Genomic DNA, 19,944 nt, shown 5'->3' on the forward strand with positions numbered 1-19,944 from the left:
AAGTTATTTGGTTCAGTAAATACACCAAGAACCACTCTAACTGATTCAGTCAGTAAATGAGTAATTAGACTGATTTAAACTGATATTTTACTGAGCTGGAACCAATGAAAGTATAGTAGAAATTGAAACTGAATTCTCAACTCTATGAACTATATTGAATCACTCTATGGCTATACTGACTCGTCAGCATTGACTAGCATATGTGACCTGTGTTGGCAAAAGAGTCACAGTGAGAAAAATTTCAAAAATGTGTTACTTTTACCTATACATTCTCCATTAAAAGACCATCAAAATGATGTATGATTTGTTGGAATCGGACAAAAAAATTACTGAGCTACACCTGTTTGAAGTAAGCAAACTTAATTTAGAGAAAAAACTGATTTAAAGTTTTCTGAAGGCTCCAAAGCAAAATTAACTAGAACATTACATATTTTCCCCCCACTTCTTTTCTTAATAATCATTACTAGATTAATAATCACAATATAGGTATATTTTTTATTTTATCTTTGTTGTTATAAATAAGAACCAATGCAAAAAATAAAAATAAAAAATAAAATAAAATATAAAAATCACTTTAGTGTGTTCATTACAAATAAATTGATTATTAAAGCTACAAAAGCAGTTCAATCAAGAGCAGCGAGTGATACCCTCTTTTCTTTTATTGTTTGATTAACATTAATGCGACAGACGGCCTATATTAAGACATAGTGTAATGCACGGATCTAATGTAATCTTACACATCCAATATTTTTTCCCTAACAGTTCCCCAAACGTTCACAGATGCGTGAATATATTAAGCCTACTGTAAATCTGTGCATAGCCTATGTGAATCGGGATAGAGCGCCGTCGGTGTCATCTTTATGCGATCGCTTCGGATGACAGTCAGCACGAAAAGCGAGCAGAGAAAAGGTAGGCCTACTCCTCTCAGAAAACCTACAAATAAAGATACTTTTAAAGGTTTGATTACTATTTGGAGCACTGGGTTCGCTAGACGAGGACTTAATGAACTAATTTTTGTGAAAACCTCAAATTGACATTTTTTTTTGCCTGTAGCTCAAAATTAGCCCTTGTGCATTCTGACTCATTTTGCCAGCACGGGTCACATATTGTTAACTGGCGTGGAAAATCACACTAAGCTTTTTTTTTTTTTTCAACAGGGTATATTTATACATGATTATGTGCTTAATATGTTCCTATGTGAGCACTGCACATTAAGAATCCAAATGATATGCAAATCAGCTCAAATCAACACAGTGTTAACTTACTATGTAGGTTACATGCTAGTGGTGAGTGCATGGGTCACATGATGAACATGCAAATGCACAGACACACTTAACTTGCAAAGCTGCGAACACGCACACAGTCATGCATAAATATGCATATGCAAAACATTTCACTGGACAATTAACTAGTTTGCCACACTAAGTCCTGATTTACAATATGAAACTTAAAAAAAAAAAATCAAAAGCAACTAAGGCCTTTTTCGTACTCTTACACAGGAGCAGAATCAATGCTGCAGTCTCCAGCATATTTAACTGCATCATCAAAACATGCTCAAACCCTTAGAAAAGACAAAATGTCTCTGTGTTCTCTGCAGACGGGGACAGATGGAAGACTCAAAGACATTTAAGAAGAAAGACAGTAAGAGGAAAGTACACGAGACAAAGGGCAAAGTCAGAGAGCTGTAAAGAAAAAAACGCAAATGCTAGAATCAATATATAGAACTTTGCTCTGACGCTCGACTCTTCAAAATGACAGATACTCGGTCAGAAGCATTTTTCAGAATGGTTTGTTTTGTTTGTTTCTTCCTTTCGTTGGAAAGGGTGTAAAAAACATGAAAGGTCAAATGTTACAGCAGTTAAACCATTATGGATATTGACTGTATCTTTGTTTCATTTATCTGGGAAGGGCTGCGGCAGACAGCACAAATACCAAAGAGGTCATTTTCCAAAGTGGGAGGTTTTAAAAGGAAAGTTTGCAGTGTAGCGACCAAGAGGGAAGTCAGACTTGACAGACAGACATTTGTTACTAATATCCTCTGTTCTGCCAGACACAGTTCTCTATTCTCTTAGATCAACACCTGGCACTGGGAAAGACAGAGCTAAGGAAACAAGGCTGCCGCCATCTGTGTGATTACTTATGAATAAAACTCATCCTGCATTATAAATGTCTGTTCGCTGTACAGAAAAAAACAGCTTGTTTCCTTTACTTATATGTAAGGGATTATTACATTCTTCTAAAATAACTTCAGCATCCTTGTCTGACTCTTACAAATACAACCCACAAGAAAGTACATATATTTTAGTACATTACCAATTACCACAACAAGTAGCTACCAGCTATTTTTTTTTTTTCTATATTCACAAGGATATTATACAGAGAACAGGGATCAAGAAATGGAGCATGATTGATTTTTATTCCTGAATGTATACTGAATATGCCAGCCTACTATTTATGAGCTCCAGGGTCAATGACAAGATGCTCATTTTGTTGGTGTGGATCTATTCATTAATTCAAAAATACATTAAATTCCAATTCTTATATACAGTGACTTGAATATACCTCTTCTATAATGAACATGTCTTAATTTCTGAATTAAAATACATTTTTGGGAACATAAAGAAAAACAATGTCAGGGTTGATGCAACCAACATGCAGCAGGGGGGAGATGATTTCATAAGCCCATGCTGTTTTTAAGGTTTCTAAATATATCACACAATTTGCACTTTTTATGATAAGGCAACATTATTTCAGCTTGTAAAACATCATGTGGTGTGACTCAAAATAAAAAATGTAATGGCATGTATGAAATAAGAATTCATGATATTTGTAAACATTAGTTTTTATCTTGACAAACTTATTTATTTGATTGTTTGTTTGATTAAGATGTGTTTAAGGAAAATATGTTACTTTTATATACTATTTTTTATTTGATGGTTACACCACATGACGTTGTTGTTCTTGTTCTTTTTTTCAATGCAATTCATATATTCTTACTTGAATACAATTTCTTCGTTCTTTTATGCATGTTTTCAATTTCTAAATTAAAATTTGGGGGACATACAATAAAAAAAATGTCAGGGTTGGTGCAACCAACATGCAGCGTAAAAAAAAAAAAAAAAAAAGGTTTGTCAAGGTCAATAAATCTCTTAATATATCATGCAATTTGCACGTATAACAAATCGGGCAATTCAAGTGTCATGTTGGGTGACTCCCTAAAAAATATTTGTGAATTTATAATTCCTGATAAATGTAAAAATCTGTAACGCCTTTTTGAAAATAATAATTAAGAGACTTGCATGCACTCACATATTCAAGGTATAAGGGAAATATATTACTTGTATTTGATTTTTGTATATTGCATTTTACTTGATGGTTGCACCAAACATCTTTAAATAAATAAATAAATAAATAAACCTTGTCATTATATTCACAACTATTATAGTTTATAATAAACAAGCATTATAGTTTTCATTCAAATATATTTACATATATTTAAAAATAAATTTATTTATTAATTCATTATACAAGGCATATCTGCTATATGTTAACAATTAAGTTAACAGAATCACATTTAAAACGGGCTTTTCATATAGATTGAACAAACTTCTAGATTAAGTCCTATCCATATTTGGGTTCATTCGAATCCAGATATGGATACAAATAATTTTGCCATTGCAACAGATACAAATATTGGCTTCACTGCACACTCTTAGTGGATTAATTATAGAAGTGTCACATTTACAGGTGCACAACTAGTCACCAGAAAAGCCTTCTAAAAAAAAAATTGTTTTTTTAAATAAATGAATGAATAAATAAATACAATTAAAAGAAAAGAAATGTTGGCATTTCCTTTAGTTTCCCTGAGGGAGACGCACCCACTGAATGCCACGGTCCCTCACAAACGCATGTACCGCTCCGTAACACAAAGCTTAAGGACGGTACAGCGATCTCTGTCTACACCCTGTTATGCTCAGAGGTACAAGAGCTATAAGGGGGTAAAAATATGAAAGTGACTGCTGGCTCCGTTGTTTATCATTCTCACGAGGAGCAGTGCAGCTATGTTTCTGATTCTTCATCTTTATCTAAACTATTAGAGAAGACTTATATTCTCGTCTAGAGGAAGGGGGTAAAAAATGACGAGTCCTGGCCCTCTGATAAAAATGTTAACTAGGTGAGTGTCAGAGAGATGGATTGCGTGCTGTCAGGGAGAGCAGGAACATGAGAATACATTGATATTTCTCATTACGTTGCCTTCTCCCCCGTCTTTGTTTTTCCGCCGAAACTCTGGTGCGGAGGAAGGAGGGCCCGACGATAAATCACGCCCCAAATAACAACCGAGCCGCCCCCGCACCCAACCGCTACGCCAAATATGATCGCTCGCTCACTGTTCCGCCATACTTTGCGAGAAGCAGCCATCGATAACGATCTAATGAACAAAGCTATCAAACGACATCAGGGTAGAAAAAAAAGATAGAGGGTACAAGAGAGAGAAAGTATGAGATACTTGATTTCAAAGTCTATAAGCGGCTCAGCCTAAAAAATGATAATCTCCCCGGAATTGAGAGAAGTCTGCTGATGATGTATTGATTGCGTAGATAATGAAATGAAGGGGAAAATCAGCTAGATAAAAGACATTCACAGATATAAATAAGTGAGCCTTGTTCAGTGGCGTATTCTGAGCAGAAGCGTTTTGGAACAGATATAGGAAGACTCAATGACTGATACCTTGAACTGAACACTTTTGACTAAAAATAGTGATACCACGTGAACCAATGTGTGCTAAAATTAGAAATGTTCACATTTTTGATGCCAAGGACCCCCAAATATGATAGCCCACTTTCTATACAAAGGCAGAAATTATTTAATATATTAAAAAGGTAAATGATAATAATAATAATAACTTATAATAAAGTATTGTTATTATTATTATTATTATTATTATTATTATTATGTGTGGAAAAATCAGCAAGAATGATAAAAAAGAGCTAATATAGCGTTTTGCAAAATTAATAACTGACTTTTGTTGTCAATTAATTAAAACATTATATTTTGGCAAAACTAAATATCTTAATGTTAAAAACCAGAGAAATAAATAAATAACAACAACAAAACAATACCATGATTTTCAACAATATTTATGAAACAGTAATCAGGTGAAATTTAGTAAGTGTTTTTTGTGTCACTTATGTTATTATATATAAACTAGTTATAATTATGCTCCAAAATATATGACAAAATTCATATTTAGCAGATATCTACGGACATTTACAGCCTCTCTCTACAGCCAGTACAATTGAGAATTTTGATGACATCTTTCTGCACTTCGGCATTCCGTCTAATCAAATTATCTCTAGAATCAGATGCGTCTCGCCCCCTACTTTATATTTTAAATCACTATAGAGGAGCTTGGACATTGCAAACAGCTCTTTATGATAAAATATAATGATTATAAATATATTATTTCATATTTATTAACAGTATGCTGCTGTTGAACATGCTTTTATTCAGTTTCAAATCTTGTCAACAATGTCCCCCCTCCCCCCAATAACTATTGAAATATCAGCTCTGTGAAATGTTTTCTTAGTGTGAATGAATGTCGAGGTATCTTGACAACAACATGAAGTCAATATGAACCTTATTTAAATTTCCTTTCACACAAAACCGGCTGTTTGCCAAATAAACATTTGGGCAACCTGTTCGGAAACCTGTCATTTTTGCAATTCCATTTGTTGCCGCTAGTGGGCATAACAACACATTTCAGATTTTGGTATAAGTGGCAAGCCTCTGTTCATCTAACTTTTCATAATCAGATTCCCCATTTCCCCCTCTAGATTCTGAGAAATAAAATAATGAAGATTTAATTTAGATTTCTAGAGTCAGATGCCTGGGCAGAATCTAACTGTCCTCTCAACCCAGAACCATCTTTAACGCTCCTCCGCCGATAGATTGGCAGGCGTGTGATTATAATCCTCACCCTGTCGTTTTAATATCTCCTCATTAAGTAGCCCTGTGGAGAGTGCTTGTTCTGTTCCAGAGATGTGTGGCTCTGCTCTTGACAGGAAAGCCATTAAAAGTAGCCAAAAAAAAAAAAAAACTTTAGACGCAGCGGGCTCTTTTTATTGTATAGATTTATAATAGCTTTCTATTCAATCATTATAGTGCAGACAGAATATTAAGTTGTGAATGATGACTGAATGCTAAACTATCAGATTTTTTTTTTAATTTTGAAACTCTATTTAATATAATGAGTAACAGTTAAGAATACAAATAACATTACAAAGCACACCTTGATTAAAAAAAAAAGATGAACATAGCATTTCATGTAGCAATTAATGTGTCATGACTCTTTAGGAACCGTAAAACGAACGAAAGTTATGAATTCAAGGGCTAAACTCATGGTTTTCTTTCAAATTTACAACTGTTAAAGTGCAACGCTTTTGCTTTTCTTCTCATGATTAAAAAAGGTCACAACACTTATTTCTGAAAACCACTGACCTTTACGGAGAGGATGAAGTTGGTGAGATTAGAAAACCTTCAATGAAACCAGGAACCTCTATAGTTGTTGTTTTTTTTTTTCTTCATGAGCATGGTGGCATCTTTCAACACACCATTTAGCAAACGGCTATTTAAAACATTAGGGATGAGAAATGAGAGACAGCAAACAAATAAAGTCCTGTTTCTTGGAAACAGTCCAGTGCCTACATCCCATATAATGCTTCTGGTGCAATGACAGGCTTTGGTCAAACTTGAATCTTGAATTAGGAAAGGATTATTTCACCCAAATATGTACTGTGGAGATCAAAATTAGAGAACAACCTATAATTTCCTAAATGTCAAAGTCACTGCTTAGACCCATTTGAAGCTATCCTAACAGGAGTAGAAGCATTTTTAAGTATATTTCATGAATTAATTGTATTGTACTGGCAAGCAATTCCAGCTGCAGTGCTGAACCGATTCCCCATTGAGAGTATCTGCATTATCCTGTTTTCTCGTGCATTTGTCTTAAATAGATGACCAACCTTTTGGGGGGACATGAATGAATTAGTGTTATTGTAAACCTGCAATATTCGAGAAATCACACATTTGGAATGAACAGCTTCTCTTGCAGTGACTGAAAGGGTCATCCCTTTGGCCTTCATCTGAAGCACTGTATATAAAAAAAAAAACTTAAATGAGATATTTGAAAAAGAACACTTACAGATACCTCCTAGTTATTGGTGTTAATCTGGCACCTGGTGCTAATTTCCTTAATTATGTGACAAACCCTATCTAACTGGTAACAGAATTAATTCAATTTTCACTGAGATTGCAAGATGGCAGGCCTCTCTAAGGTGACTAAAACCCTGCAACAGGAGGCGGTCCAGATGAAGGCCAAAGGGATGACCCTTTCAGTCACTGCAAGAGAAGTTGGTCATTCCAAATGTGTGATTTCTCGAATATTGCAGGTTTACAATAACACTAATTCATTCATGTACCCCAAAAAGGTTGGTCGTCCACTTAAGACAAATGCACGAGAAAACAGGATAATGCAGAGACTCTCAATGGGGAATCGGTTCAACACTGCAGCTGGAATTGCTTGCCAGTTCAGTGCTGAACAGGGTAAGGATCTGTCTCGGCACGTTTAAGAGAAGTAGGACTGAAAACGCACTCTGCAGTGACCAAGCCTCTCATCAGCAGAAAGAATCAAAAGGCTAGGCATACCTTTGCTGAGGAGCATGTTGTGTGCATAGAGGAGAACTCGTCCAAAGTTCACTTTAGTGATGAGAGCAAGTTTAATTTACTTCAGACCAATCAGAAACATTTTGTTCGGCATCAAACTGAGGAAAGACTGAAGCCCAAGTGTGTGAAGAAGTCAGTGAAAGGTGGAGTGTCATGGTTTGGGGGATGTTTTCTGCAGCAGGAGTCGACCTCTTAGTCTTTTTAGCCCATACGACTGAAGTTTACGTTGTTATCCACTGACACGCTCATTAATGCCTCATTCAAGAACGAATCATCCTTTTTGAGTCAAATCCAGTTCACAAAACTGGTCTGAATGAATTTTACATAACTGAATAACTCAATGAACTAGTTGCAGCCGTTAACAGCGTAAAATTATTAGAGAATAATTTTAAAAATTTAATTGTTCCTCGCACAAAGCTAATTGATGACTTTCGAAAACTCAGAATATAGAGCACAAGTCAAATTTACTTATATGATTGCTGAATAGTGTTTTGTACCCATTTGGAAATGTGAAAGCTTCAGTCTCTATTCATTGTGAATGCATAAAAAGAGCGATCAGCACAACTCTCCAAAATTTAAAAGAAATAAAGTCAAATTTGGAATGCTGTGAGTGTGTGTAAATAATGATAGAATTTAGTTTTGGGTAAACTACCCCTTCAAGTGGTTTGAAAGGAGAATAAACTGCCTTCTGCTGCCATTAGATTGACTGACAAGAAAATTAAAAGAGAAAAATAAAATGAAGGCAATAAAGAAATAAAGGGAAGAAGTAAAGGGAAGAAAAATCGTAACAACACAAGTATGATAAGCAGTTATAGTCTTTTCTTTGGCAAGGTGACATCAGGTACATCAGACAGAGCAGGAGCACAAAAGCTGCACTGAAGACTGTATCTTTCACACAGGAGCTGTCAGGCTCTTTATGACCACACCGCGGGAGTCTACTGTAGCATGTCACATTGTCTCAATGAAGTGACAAATAAAACCGCACGCTGGAGTCCCATTGTTAACCGTGCTGGATAAACAACCTTAACTGTGATGGCTGAAGTCGTGGTGCTTTTGTTTGGGAAGAGGCCTGTGCAGAACTGAAGGAGTGGGAAGGTAAAAGGACTTAATGAAAGGCCTAAATGAAAACTGTCATCAAAGCATAGTTGTTAAAGCTGAAGGGTGCAGTTTCTGCAGAATTGCAAAAATAATATCTATTTTCCTGAATACTCCCCACATCTTCCTTTGGTGGGACAAATGGATAGCTCAGTGTAGCCTGTATTGAATTTGTTCCACAACATATTAGCAAAAACAAATATTTCTATTAAAGGGTTACTCCACCCCAAAATGAAAATTATGTCATTAATCACTTACCCCCATGTCGTTCCAAACCCGTAAAAGTTTCGTTCATCTTCGGAACACAATTTAAGATATTTTGAATGAAAACCGGGAGGCTTGTAACTGTCCCATTGACTGCCAAGTAAATTACATTGTCAAGGTCCAGAAAAGTATGAAAGACATCGTCAGAATAGTTAATCTGCCATCAGTGGTTCAACCGTAACGTTATGAAGTGACAAAAATACTTTTTGTACGGGAAGAAAACAAAAATAACGACTTTATTCAACAATTCCGGTTTTCATCCAAAATATCTTAAATTGTGTTCCGAAGATGAACGGGTTTGGAACGACATGTGAGTTAAGTGATTAATGACAAAATTTTCATTTTGGGGTGGAGTATCCCTTTAAGTTGATCTTGTCTGCATGCAAAAAACAACAGTGACTAGTGTAGAGTCAAAAACCAATGATTCTGATGAGTCAGTTCTTGTGAGTGAATAAAATGCATAAAGTGTGTGTAACTGTTTGTCTCAAAGATTGTGTTTTCTTGCAGCAAAATATAGTATCTGCTTTCATTTTTTTTTTTTTGCAGTTAGACATATTCTTGACTAGATTCCCTCATAAATAGCAAGAGAAAAAGCAAAATGAAGTGCCATGCACTAGATAATTAGCTCAATGTACTTATCATTTCACACACAGTGCAAAATGAAATGTCCACAAAAAAATCTTTGGCTTGAAATGTGACATTATGACCCTTCATACTTCACAACGCCCACTCTCCTGCCACTTACAATTACTACAGCAAGAAACATGGCATGACAGGGACCTCCTTGAAAACATTTCTTCGCTAATCTTCAGTAGCAGTGGGATGCTAAAATCCCGTCGCCTCTTAAATAGGCTTTATGAGAGAGTAAATGCGTCTAGTTTAGCTTATAAAACATTTAACAGTGTAAGGTAAGGGGGGACAGCCCTCACTCATTATTTATAGGAAGACAAAAATGACTCAGAGGGGGAAAACAAATCTCACTCATTTGCTTTACAGGACGCTGAAAATATATACAGCAAAACTCCACAATAACCCTCATGACCACATGCAAATTAAAAACAAGCTAATTTATCATGCACCAGTCGAGCACTGTTGATGAGGCCCTTCATTTCTCTCCAAGCACTTTTGGGAATTAAAAAAGCAAGGCTTATAAATAGGTTGAGTGGAATATTCATATGAACTTGCTGATATTCAGGCTAGCATTAGTAAGAACATACTTCAATTACATGTAAAATGTCACAGTAAAAAAAAAAAAATTTAATTAATTAATTAAATAAATAAATAAAAAAGTAAACCTCTCAGAAGGATTATACTTTGATTGCATGCTACATATATGACTGTAATTTACTTCAATAAATCCAGACAGATATTTTGGTGTGAATTTGGAGGGGTCAACGTAAGTACATTTTCAAATAACAAACATTACTGTTTGCCAAACAAATTTATTTAATCAAATATAATAATTCATTAATAATTTATTTCATTTCGATTCATCAAAATATCTTATTTTGTATCTCGCAGAAAACATAAACCATACATGTTTGGAGTGAGCTGTCCCTTTAAGAAACAATCTAAATTATACTTGCATGATGACAGTATGTAGTTAATTGCAATGTCAGAATGTATGTGACAACATGTAGTACATGAACTAGAAGATGTGCGACTCTTGAACCTCACCTCATCATAGATGCTGTCGTTCTTATCGAAGTCTCCAGCCTTCCTCGGAAGCACGTGAACATGGACATGCTGTAATTACAAGAGGAACAGATGAACGGTTAATCGAAAAACTTTCATTCAGCAAAGCTGAGGTCACTGTCAGAGAAAGTAAGGACAGGTACGCTCTACCACCCTCCATATCACTTCCTTCATTACAACACAGTCTTCTGGCAGCATTTCAGTGTTAACTTCTCTGAAATCATGCAAGAGTTACTGTAAGTTCCAACAAGCGTGCATCCGTAAACCTCTAAGACTACTTCTTTTTTAGGCTTTTAAAACTTAAATTGACTTTGTCAGATGTCCTCGGCGAATTCCCTTCTGCAATATGCTGTCACAAACTTGGCCATCTGCACGGTTAGTTTGTAAAATTGTGCTTTACTTGGGTGCACATTAGCAACGTAATTTGAGTCCCAGTAGAACATGCTCTGTTTTAATGAACAAAACATTTGGTTTTGTGTATACTGTGCCTACCCGACATATTTTCAGTATTTTCAATCCCCCTTTTTTTTTTTTTTTTTTTTGGAGGGCTGGGTGCATTATATTGGGCAATGATATGATGCTCTTTTTTCTTTTCGTCTGGATCTATACATTTATGTATTAAAGTAATCTGGTACAACCAACAAAGTCAAGTAATGTAACCAATATTCAAATGAAATTCAATCATGGAAGGGACCCCCTGCAGACCCTGTGCATCAAGATCAACAAGTCTCCTAAAATATCAGATAAGGTTAGTTAAGGTTAAAGGGTTAGTTCACCCAAAAATGAAAATTAGCCCATAAATTACTCACCCTCAAGTCATCCTAGGTGTATATGACTTTCTTCTTTCAGATGAATCCAGTCGGCGTTATATTAAAAAATTGTCTTTGATCTTTCAAGCTAAGCAGCGCATGCACAAAGCTGACCTCATACGTCATCTGCCCGGAACTGCTTCCAGTGTACAACAGTGAGCGCAAGCTACATTAAAGTGATTATTACATTTTGAATATGGATATTGTTCTTACAAAAATGCATTGATTCGCTACAGAAAGCCTTTGTTCACCCCCCAGAGCCGTGTGAGACACTTTCTTTTAATGGATGGGCTCATTTTAATTAAGTGCTTTTGGACTGATGCATGCAACACCCGCTGAGTGCCACGAAACAGCTTGAAAGATCAATGACAATTTTTAATATAACTCCAACTGGATTCGGTTAAAAACATTATTTTAGCATATTTTTTAAACAAATCAATCTCTAGATCAGTAGTTTTGTACATTCTTAACACAAAGGGTTCTCAAAGTCTGTCTTTACCACACAAAAACCTAAAAAATATATATGTTTAACCTGGTATCACATAAAAAAAAATAAAAAAACCTTTCTATTACTTATAAATTATATTATAAAACTCTCCATATGTTTTCTCCGTTTTCAGTGTTAAATTTGATGTGCAAAAATGCTTAACAAAAAAATTATGCAAAAAAGAGATGTAAAACTGTCACTGTTCTTTGAAGTTCTCAGTAAAAGATATTTAAAAGTATAAAACAAATCAAAGTCACACATCAAGACAGTAAAATGGAGGCCTGTCACCATTCTCCCCCAGCAGGTTTGTAATGTGTGATCATTCGCTATTAATGTATCAGAGCGTTCTGCATGAGAACAGGTGACATGACAGTGTAATGTGGACAGCATACATAAAAACCTGGAAAAATAAAAGAGCAGGCACAGAGAAGATGAGGTACCGATATGACTGGTGTCCCCTTGAAAAAGTCACGTAAAGTTTAAACGAACATGAATTTATGACAAAGCCTATTCTGATTATTTTGTCTAATCAGCAAGAGCCTACCTTTAGCCAGTCATACATCAAAACCACAGATAAACAAACAATATAATCTGCTGTCCAAACCGTCAACACTTTGGTGGTTTTCACACCGCGCTGAACTCTACCAGGCTATAATAACCTCATTACAGTGCTTTTTAATTCATTTTTCATTAGTCTGTTGTGATAAACAGCTCAGGCTTGGTGAATAAGTATTTATAAATGTTACAAACAAGATAACATGTTTGGAGGCATCTGCTTTGTTGCAATGCATTTTCTATTTAATGAGTGCATTTGCATAATGTCTGCATTATTAAACTCATCTACCTTGAGGAAAGTATGAAGAAACACAGCACACACACACACACACACACAAAAGCATTTCATCAAAAATATGTTTTAGAGGCCGTTTAGCATGGAGAAGGAAAGCTCAGTAGACCAGAGCGAGTGGCAAAGGGCCACCAACTGAATAGTGCAGAAAATTGGAAGGATAAAATGGGTGATTTTAAGAGCAACGTGACAAGCTGCAGTGAAATACGGACAAGACTTTGGGGTCAGAGTCTGACATTTATTGTAACTCATATTACATGATAAAGAATGTGGATTACCTTGTACATTATTTTATTAGCCTTGTTTCATCTTAAGTATTTAAGCATCAAAAGTAAAGTAACAGACCACATCTTAAAGGAAAATTTAGCACTCATAACAGCACATGCTATGAGTTACATTTAGCAGATTCAAATTTAATTTGTGATTCAGTGAATATATATTTTTGATCAAAAAAGGCAGCCTTGATGAGCATAAGAGACTTCTTTAAAAACATAAAAAAAAAACTTACTGATCTCAAACTTTTGAACAGCTGTGTATAGCTGTGATATATATATATATATATATATATATATATATATATATATATAGATCAAAATTGTATGTACAATTGATCATTTTGACAGCTTGACAGCTCCAGTACCCATTTGCTATATCGTGTGAGTAAATAAAGTGTTTTTGGGTGTACTATCCTTTTAAATGCTGCAGGATTGTGAATAAATTCTATAGTGTGCAATATTATAAAACAGATATTTCCAGTTATAGATGGTGATCGGTCAATGTAGAATTCCAGCAGTACATATTGTAATATAACAGCTTAATTCTAGCACTCACAGAGAACACATTTTTGTTTGCACGTCAAGCATTATATCTTCAGGCAGATGCATAACGAATTGGCTTATAAAATGTTTCACTGAAAATGTGCATCCTTAATGTTTTTAAAATGTGCTATATTATGCAGTATATACTGTGAATATGCCTAACGACAACCTTTTGCTGTTAAGAAGTGTGCATTATTGTATTAAATGTGCAAATTTTAAGTTTATCAAAAGAAGAAAATAATATTTGCAGGTGATATAGTATTTGTGAAAAAGGCCATTGATGTGTATTTAAAGATAATCCACTTTCATGCCAATGTTTTTTTTTTAACACACTTAAGTATACTTTTATAATATTGTCAAATTTAAAGTTTTATTTTTAAGTATTTTGTTGTGCTTTAAAGAAGAACACTTATTTTGATGTGCTGACTAGAGTGCTAAAACACATGTAAAGTACTTGATTATAATTGCAACTATACCATATTATTTGATATTACATTTAAACTATGGTATATGATCTTACACTTAATATGTTTAATGTGAAATGCAACTTGATCCTTACAAATGTGTAATTACAAATATATATTTTTAAAATACATGGCATGCAAGTTTCAATGGAAATGTATTTATGTTTACCATAAATGTCTGTAGTACATTTGGCAGTACAGTACAAAATAATTAATTATGAAATTACATATAAAGATGAATTCTTTATACAGTCAAAGCACTGATAAATTCAACTATCTGCATTTAATATAAATATAAATTATAATACATTTTCATTTAATTGCAAATAACATTAAATGAAGTGTCCGAAACATTATTCAATTTGCATTGAAGTGTACATTTTAAAGTTCAGCAGATAAACTGAATCTGGTATTTTTTTTGTTTTAATCATCAGATTTTCCTCTATGGTTCAAGACATACAGTCGTATCAATTTCAGAGGTGTTTATCCTCTGACAACTCATCAACTTGGTAATTTAGATTTCAACCAACCTTATAAACTTATAATACATTTCTTCAACCTTGATTTCCACAAAGAAAGGAGAGAAAGAGAGAAAACAGATCTGCAGCTGAAACCAACTTCTACTGGAATAAAAGGTTTGTAAAGTGCCCGCTCTTCAAATTAAAACAGATGTGTTTTAATTAGCTTCTGACGATGAACAAATGTGCAAAATGGCCACACTGCTATTTATATTGTTTAGGTTAAATCCAGTCAGACAAGTAGACAAATGTATTTTGTCACCAACAGCTGGCCTCCAATTAAGACATAGGAGGTCAAAAGCAACGGAGGCTCACAGCCCAAACTACCTATTAGAGGAGCAGACATCTTTCCCAGAGTCATCCACCAGCATTATATTAGCTCAAACCTTAGTATACTGCCTTGCTGGAGAGCATTTTAGGCCATTATAGGCACGATGTCAACAAAAATACCATCTCAAAATTGTAGGTACTAAAATTGGGATGCCTTCTAATATACCTCATTTTTAGGCAAAACGTAAGGCAATCTCAGAAAACATTGCAAAGACCTCAGTCCAAAACAACAACAACAACAACAACAGTGTGGCTCTGCCATGTCATGTTAGGGGTTTATGAACAGTTTGCAAGACTAGTGGCATAAATGTAAACATTACAAACATATACAGAAAAGAAAACAAACTGAGGCCGTCTCAGGAGGTGCTGCTTAAGAAACATGACTTAGTATTATCAATGTTGAAACTGGCTGGCATGCATATTCAATTTAATATTGACTCACTGAATAATAATAATAATAATAATAATAATAATTAGCAGAACTAACGAAGCCTGTTTCCGCCAAGGAAACAAAACAGGAAATATAACTCACTATTTATCTCACTATTCTGATTTTTTTTTATGAATTGCCAGATAAAAGCTTGAATTGCAAGAAAAAAATACCAGAATTCTGAGTTTACACTTTGCATTTCAGAATTGTTTTCTCTGAATTCTGAATTTAAACCTCATAATTGCACTTCTTTATTGTCGTTGTTGACTTTTATCTTACAATTCTGCATTTACATCTAAAAATTTTGTTATTTTGTTTCTGCCATGGAATAAAGAAAAAAAAAGTTTCTTATTCTCTGAATTTGTATCTCGCAATTGTGAGTTTATATCTTGCTATTCTGCCCTCGCTATTTTTTTTTTCTGCCCAGTTGTGATTTGATGTAAACTCAGAATTGTGAGAAGTCAGAACTGTGAAATAAATAAATAAATAAATAAATAAATAAATAAATAAATAAATAATTAGTTAATTCATTCATTAATAGTCAGAACTGTGAGACAAAAATTCTCAATTACATTTATTTATTTGTTTGTGTGTTCCCTCTGGCGGAAATAGACTTCCATATAGCACACATCGGTTCTTGCATGAGCATTATTCATGTAGGCCAGCAAATGGCTCAAATAAATAAACAAACAAAAAAACAAATAAATAAATAAATTAATTAATTAATTAATAAATAAATAAATAAATAAATAAATAAATAAATAAATAAATAAATAAATAAATAAATAAATAAATAAATAAATAAATAAATAAATAAATAAATAAATAAATAAATAAATAAACAAACAAACAAACAAATAAATAAATTAATTAATTAATTAATTTATTTATTTGTTTGTTTGTTCCGTCTGGCGTAAATAGACTTCCATATAGCACACATTGGTCCTTGCATGAGCATTTTTCATGTAGGCCAGCAAACGGCTCAAACAAACAAACAGACAAACAGACAAACAAACAAACAAACAAACAAACAAACAAACAAACAACTAAATTGGAAAAAGCATTTGGTAAATGTTCCACATTTGGAATTAGTAAGGCTGCGGAAGAGTGGTTATTTGATCAACGTAAATGACCTCTGGTTAGGTGTGTATACACAACCAAGCTACAGTCATACAGTGGGATACATTTTGTGGGTTTGTTTTCTCATGAAGCACAACAAGATAATGATTAAAAACAGGAAAACCAGGTACTGTCTGTTGGTACATCATAATGGATCTATACTAAGATTAGAAAAGCAAAGAACACTTTTGAACCAGAAAACCTCAGAAAATGGACATCATTGCTCACAAATGATGATGGAACAAGTTAGACATCCATCATAAATGGCAAGCTGTTGTTCAGAACAGTCCAAACACAACTCAGTTATGCTGGTAATGATGAATATGCTCAGGAGTTTTTAACTCAGAACTATCATGCACTGCAGGCAAGATAAATAACCATCTAAAGCAAGACAAATGACTAAATTCCTAAGTCACTCCCCAGTTTTCTGCTAGATAGAGTATACGGAAACCCAATTTCACCATATGAATACTTAGATCTGTCTTCTGTCTTCATATAGCTCCAGGCAGAGAGGTTAGTAAAAATGTATTCGTTTCTATAGAGTGCTGCTCCTTTATTCAATCATAGATCCATTTTTTTGTCCTCCTTGTACTGCCGGCACCGAGCACCTGATTGCAATAATGTGAGTGATGAATGGACCCAGAGCTTTAGCATAGCAGATGTGCTATATGCAAGCGATAATCTGTTTTCATAAAACAACTAGGCAGGGTTCTAATTTTGAGTAACTCCATATTTGAAAATAGTTTATAAATTATGGAAAGTGTGCTACTTGGTTTAAGAACAATTTTTTTTTGTTTGAGGTCCACAGATACGTACTGTGTTTTTAATAAGGACTGACTGTAGCTGTGCCTAAAATTCATATACTGTAGTCTTTTATGATATGTGTCTGAATTGTAGTGAACATTTTTTTTCCCCTATAGCCTCTAGTTCACAGTTTTATACCCATAATGCATTATGATTTAAAGTGTATAACTGGTGTACATCTCACTGAACAGTATATTGCCCATAACACAATGTGGAGAGGAGCTTGAAAAAATACAGTAAAAACAATAATATTGTGAGATATTTTCATATCTTTTATTATTTTTTTATGGATTTTTTTTTTTCTATTTTAATATATAAAAAAATTTATTCCAGTCATTCAAAGTGGAATTTTGTCACATGATCCATCAGAAATCATGCTGTTCATTTGAACCTTCGGGGGTAAATATTAAGCAACAAAACCTGTTTTCAGCACTGATCATAATAACAACCATTAATAATCGAGCACCAATAATAATAATAGTTTAACACCAAACATGTGACACTTAAGACTAGAGTAATGGCTGTGGAAAATATCTTTGTCATCACAGTATTAATAGAATTTACAGATAAAAAATCCAAAAAACAATTGTTTACAATAATAATATTTCACAATATTACTGTTTTTACTATATATTTTGATCAAATAAATGTAGTCTTGGTAAGCGATAAGATGCTTCTTTCAAAACCATTAAAAATATGAATTATTCAAAATGGTAGTGCATGTATGTATATGTGTTTAGAATAAGAATAAGAATAAGAATAAGAATAAGAATAAGAATAATTTTGCCAAGGCAGATTTGTAAAGGAATGTTCTGCTTTGTGGGCGAGAAAAAAAAAATACAAATCTGAAATCCATTTCTCTTTGGCCACTTTCGTATTGACAATCTACACCATCTTATTGCAAGCACACATCAGCTGAAAAATAGCTTGAGTTATTAAATTGGCAAATAAAAATAAAGATTAAAAAAAGGCTCTGAGGGGAGAAATTGCGATAGTTTTTTCGCCATTTTACACAAGCTCAGTTTGGGGGCATTTTTCAAGGCACATCAAATCAGCCTCTAAACTGTCCTGACTGCGAGACTATGGGGCAATCAATAATTCATGGTGCTTATTTTATACATGATTTAGAAACTGGTCAGGCAAGATGGCAGCTGGCCTCTGCGCTGAATTAAAACCCTGACTATCTGCTTCGAATGAGCCATCTTCATCCCAGATCGACTGTAACAGACAAACTTAACCACGCAAGAGCTCCGGAAACCTCGGCCAAACGAACCAACCTGAATTCCATTCTGCAGTGCCGTTGTGGGCAGAAGTAGTGATTTAGAACGGGTCTTTGGCAGTGGGCTGGAACTCGAGCATTGCCATTAATCGAATGACAGCAATGCTGTTTTTCTCTGCTGGGGAGGATTGATGTTCCCAGTGTGCTGTGTGGGGCTAATGAGCATGAGGGAGATGAGACGGAGGGGAAAAAGCAACATTAACAACACCAACAAATAGACAGGAGGACCAACCGCTTCCAAACCCATCCATTAAGCACTAGTGAATATTTATGGAACTGCCCAACATATTTTTCCCTGTTTTGCTCTTTTATTCGCCTTTTTGTGCTTAAAAAAAGCCTTTCCAAACCAAAGGAGTTCAGAATTGTATTGCAAGACATTCAATGAAAAGAATAGAAAAACGCAATAACAAAATAAAATAAAATAAAATAAAATAAAATACTTCAGAATGTCTTTTTTTTTTCTTCTCCGAAATTACTGTTTTTTTTTTGGTCAATGTGATTCTGCCCTTTGCCAATTTACCCAATAGTATCTTGACACCCCGGGTTGCCAGTGGGCAGAAAACACAGCGTATTGAAACCACGGAAGCGAGCAAATGAACTGGGTCAGAGCTTGCAGATTCTACCTGACCTAAAATGCCTCGGTATCCATCTAAAAGCTCTATGACAGATAAATCAACTCATCAACTTGCAGTGTGGCTGGTCACCTTCCATTGTAATTGAGCCTTCCCAAAGACCCGCCCCCCTCAGTTACTGTTGCTATGGCCGACAAGCCATGCTGCTCTTACACCACACATCATGTTCTCACGTAGTGAAAAATACACTTCGCAGAGCAATGTAAAGAAATTCAAACATTAATACCATTTTGTGGCTCTTTAATGTGTCATAACTGATCGCTGATCATCTTTTCATATTTACTTAAAGCAGTAAATAAACATAAATGAACATCAGAAGGTATTTTATTTCAACCACGGAAATATGTAAATACACACCATTTTTCAAGTTAACCCTTTCACTGGTGAGTTTAAAATATTCTAGCTGTCCCGCCAGAGTGAGTTTTGTTTAGGCGACGGTTATTTTAGAACGTTTCCCCTTATTGTTTCCAAGGCGATGCGTCATGCTTGTCACGTGACACACCGCGGCCACAATAACACTGTGTGACAGATGGATCACTTTTATTTCGTTTTTCGTTTTTTTATTCAAAATATTCATAAACTTGCTTACCATATCATCAACTATCTGATATTCCGATTCACAAATATGTGT

General features: G+C 34.5%; 1 protein-coding gene across 1 annotated transcript in view; it reads right to left on the reverse strand.

Moving 5' to 3' along the window:
- Window positions 1–19,944, reverse strand: part of fhit (fragile histidine triad diadenosine triphosphatase) — a 274,950-nt gene that overhangs the window by 1,480 nt on the left and 253,526 nt on the right. Inside the window, exon 6 of the mRNA XM_016566563.1 lies at window positions 10,759–10,827. Coding sequence (XP_016422049.1) covers window positions 10,759–10,827 — 69 coding nt within the window. The remainder of the gene's footprint in view (window positions 1–10,758; window positions 10,828–19,944) is intronic.

This window comes from Sinocyclocheilus rhinocerous, unplaced genomic scaffold, assembly GCF_001515625.1.
Source record: "Sinocyclocheilus rhinocerous isolate Xijiao unplaced genomic scaffold, SAMN03320098_v1.1 scaffold1864, whole genome shotgun sequence".
NCBI lineage: Eukaryota > Metazoa > Chordata > Actinopteri > Cypriniformes > Cyprinidae > Sinocyclocheilus > Sinocyclocheilus rhinocerous.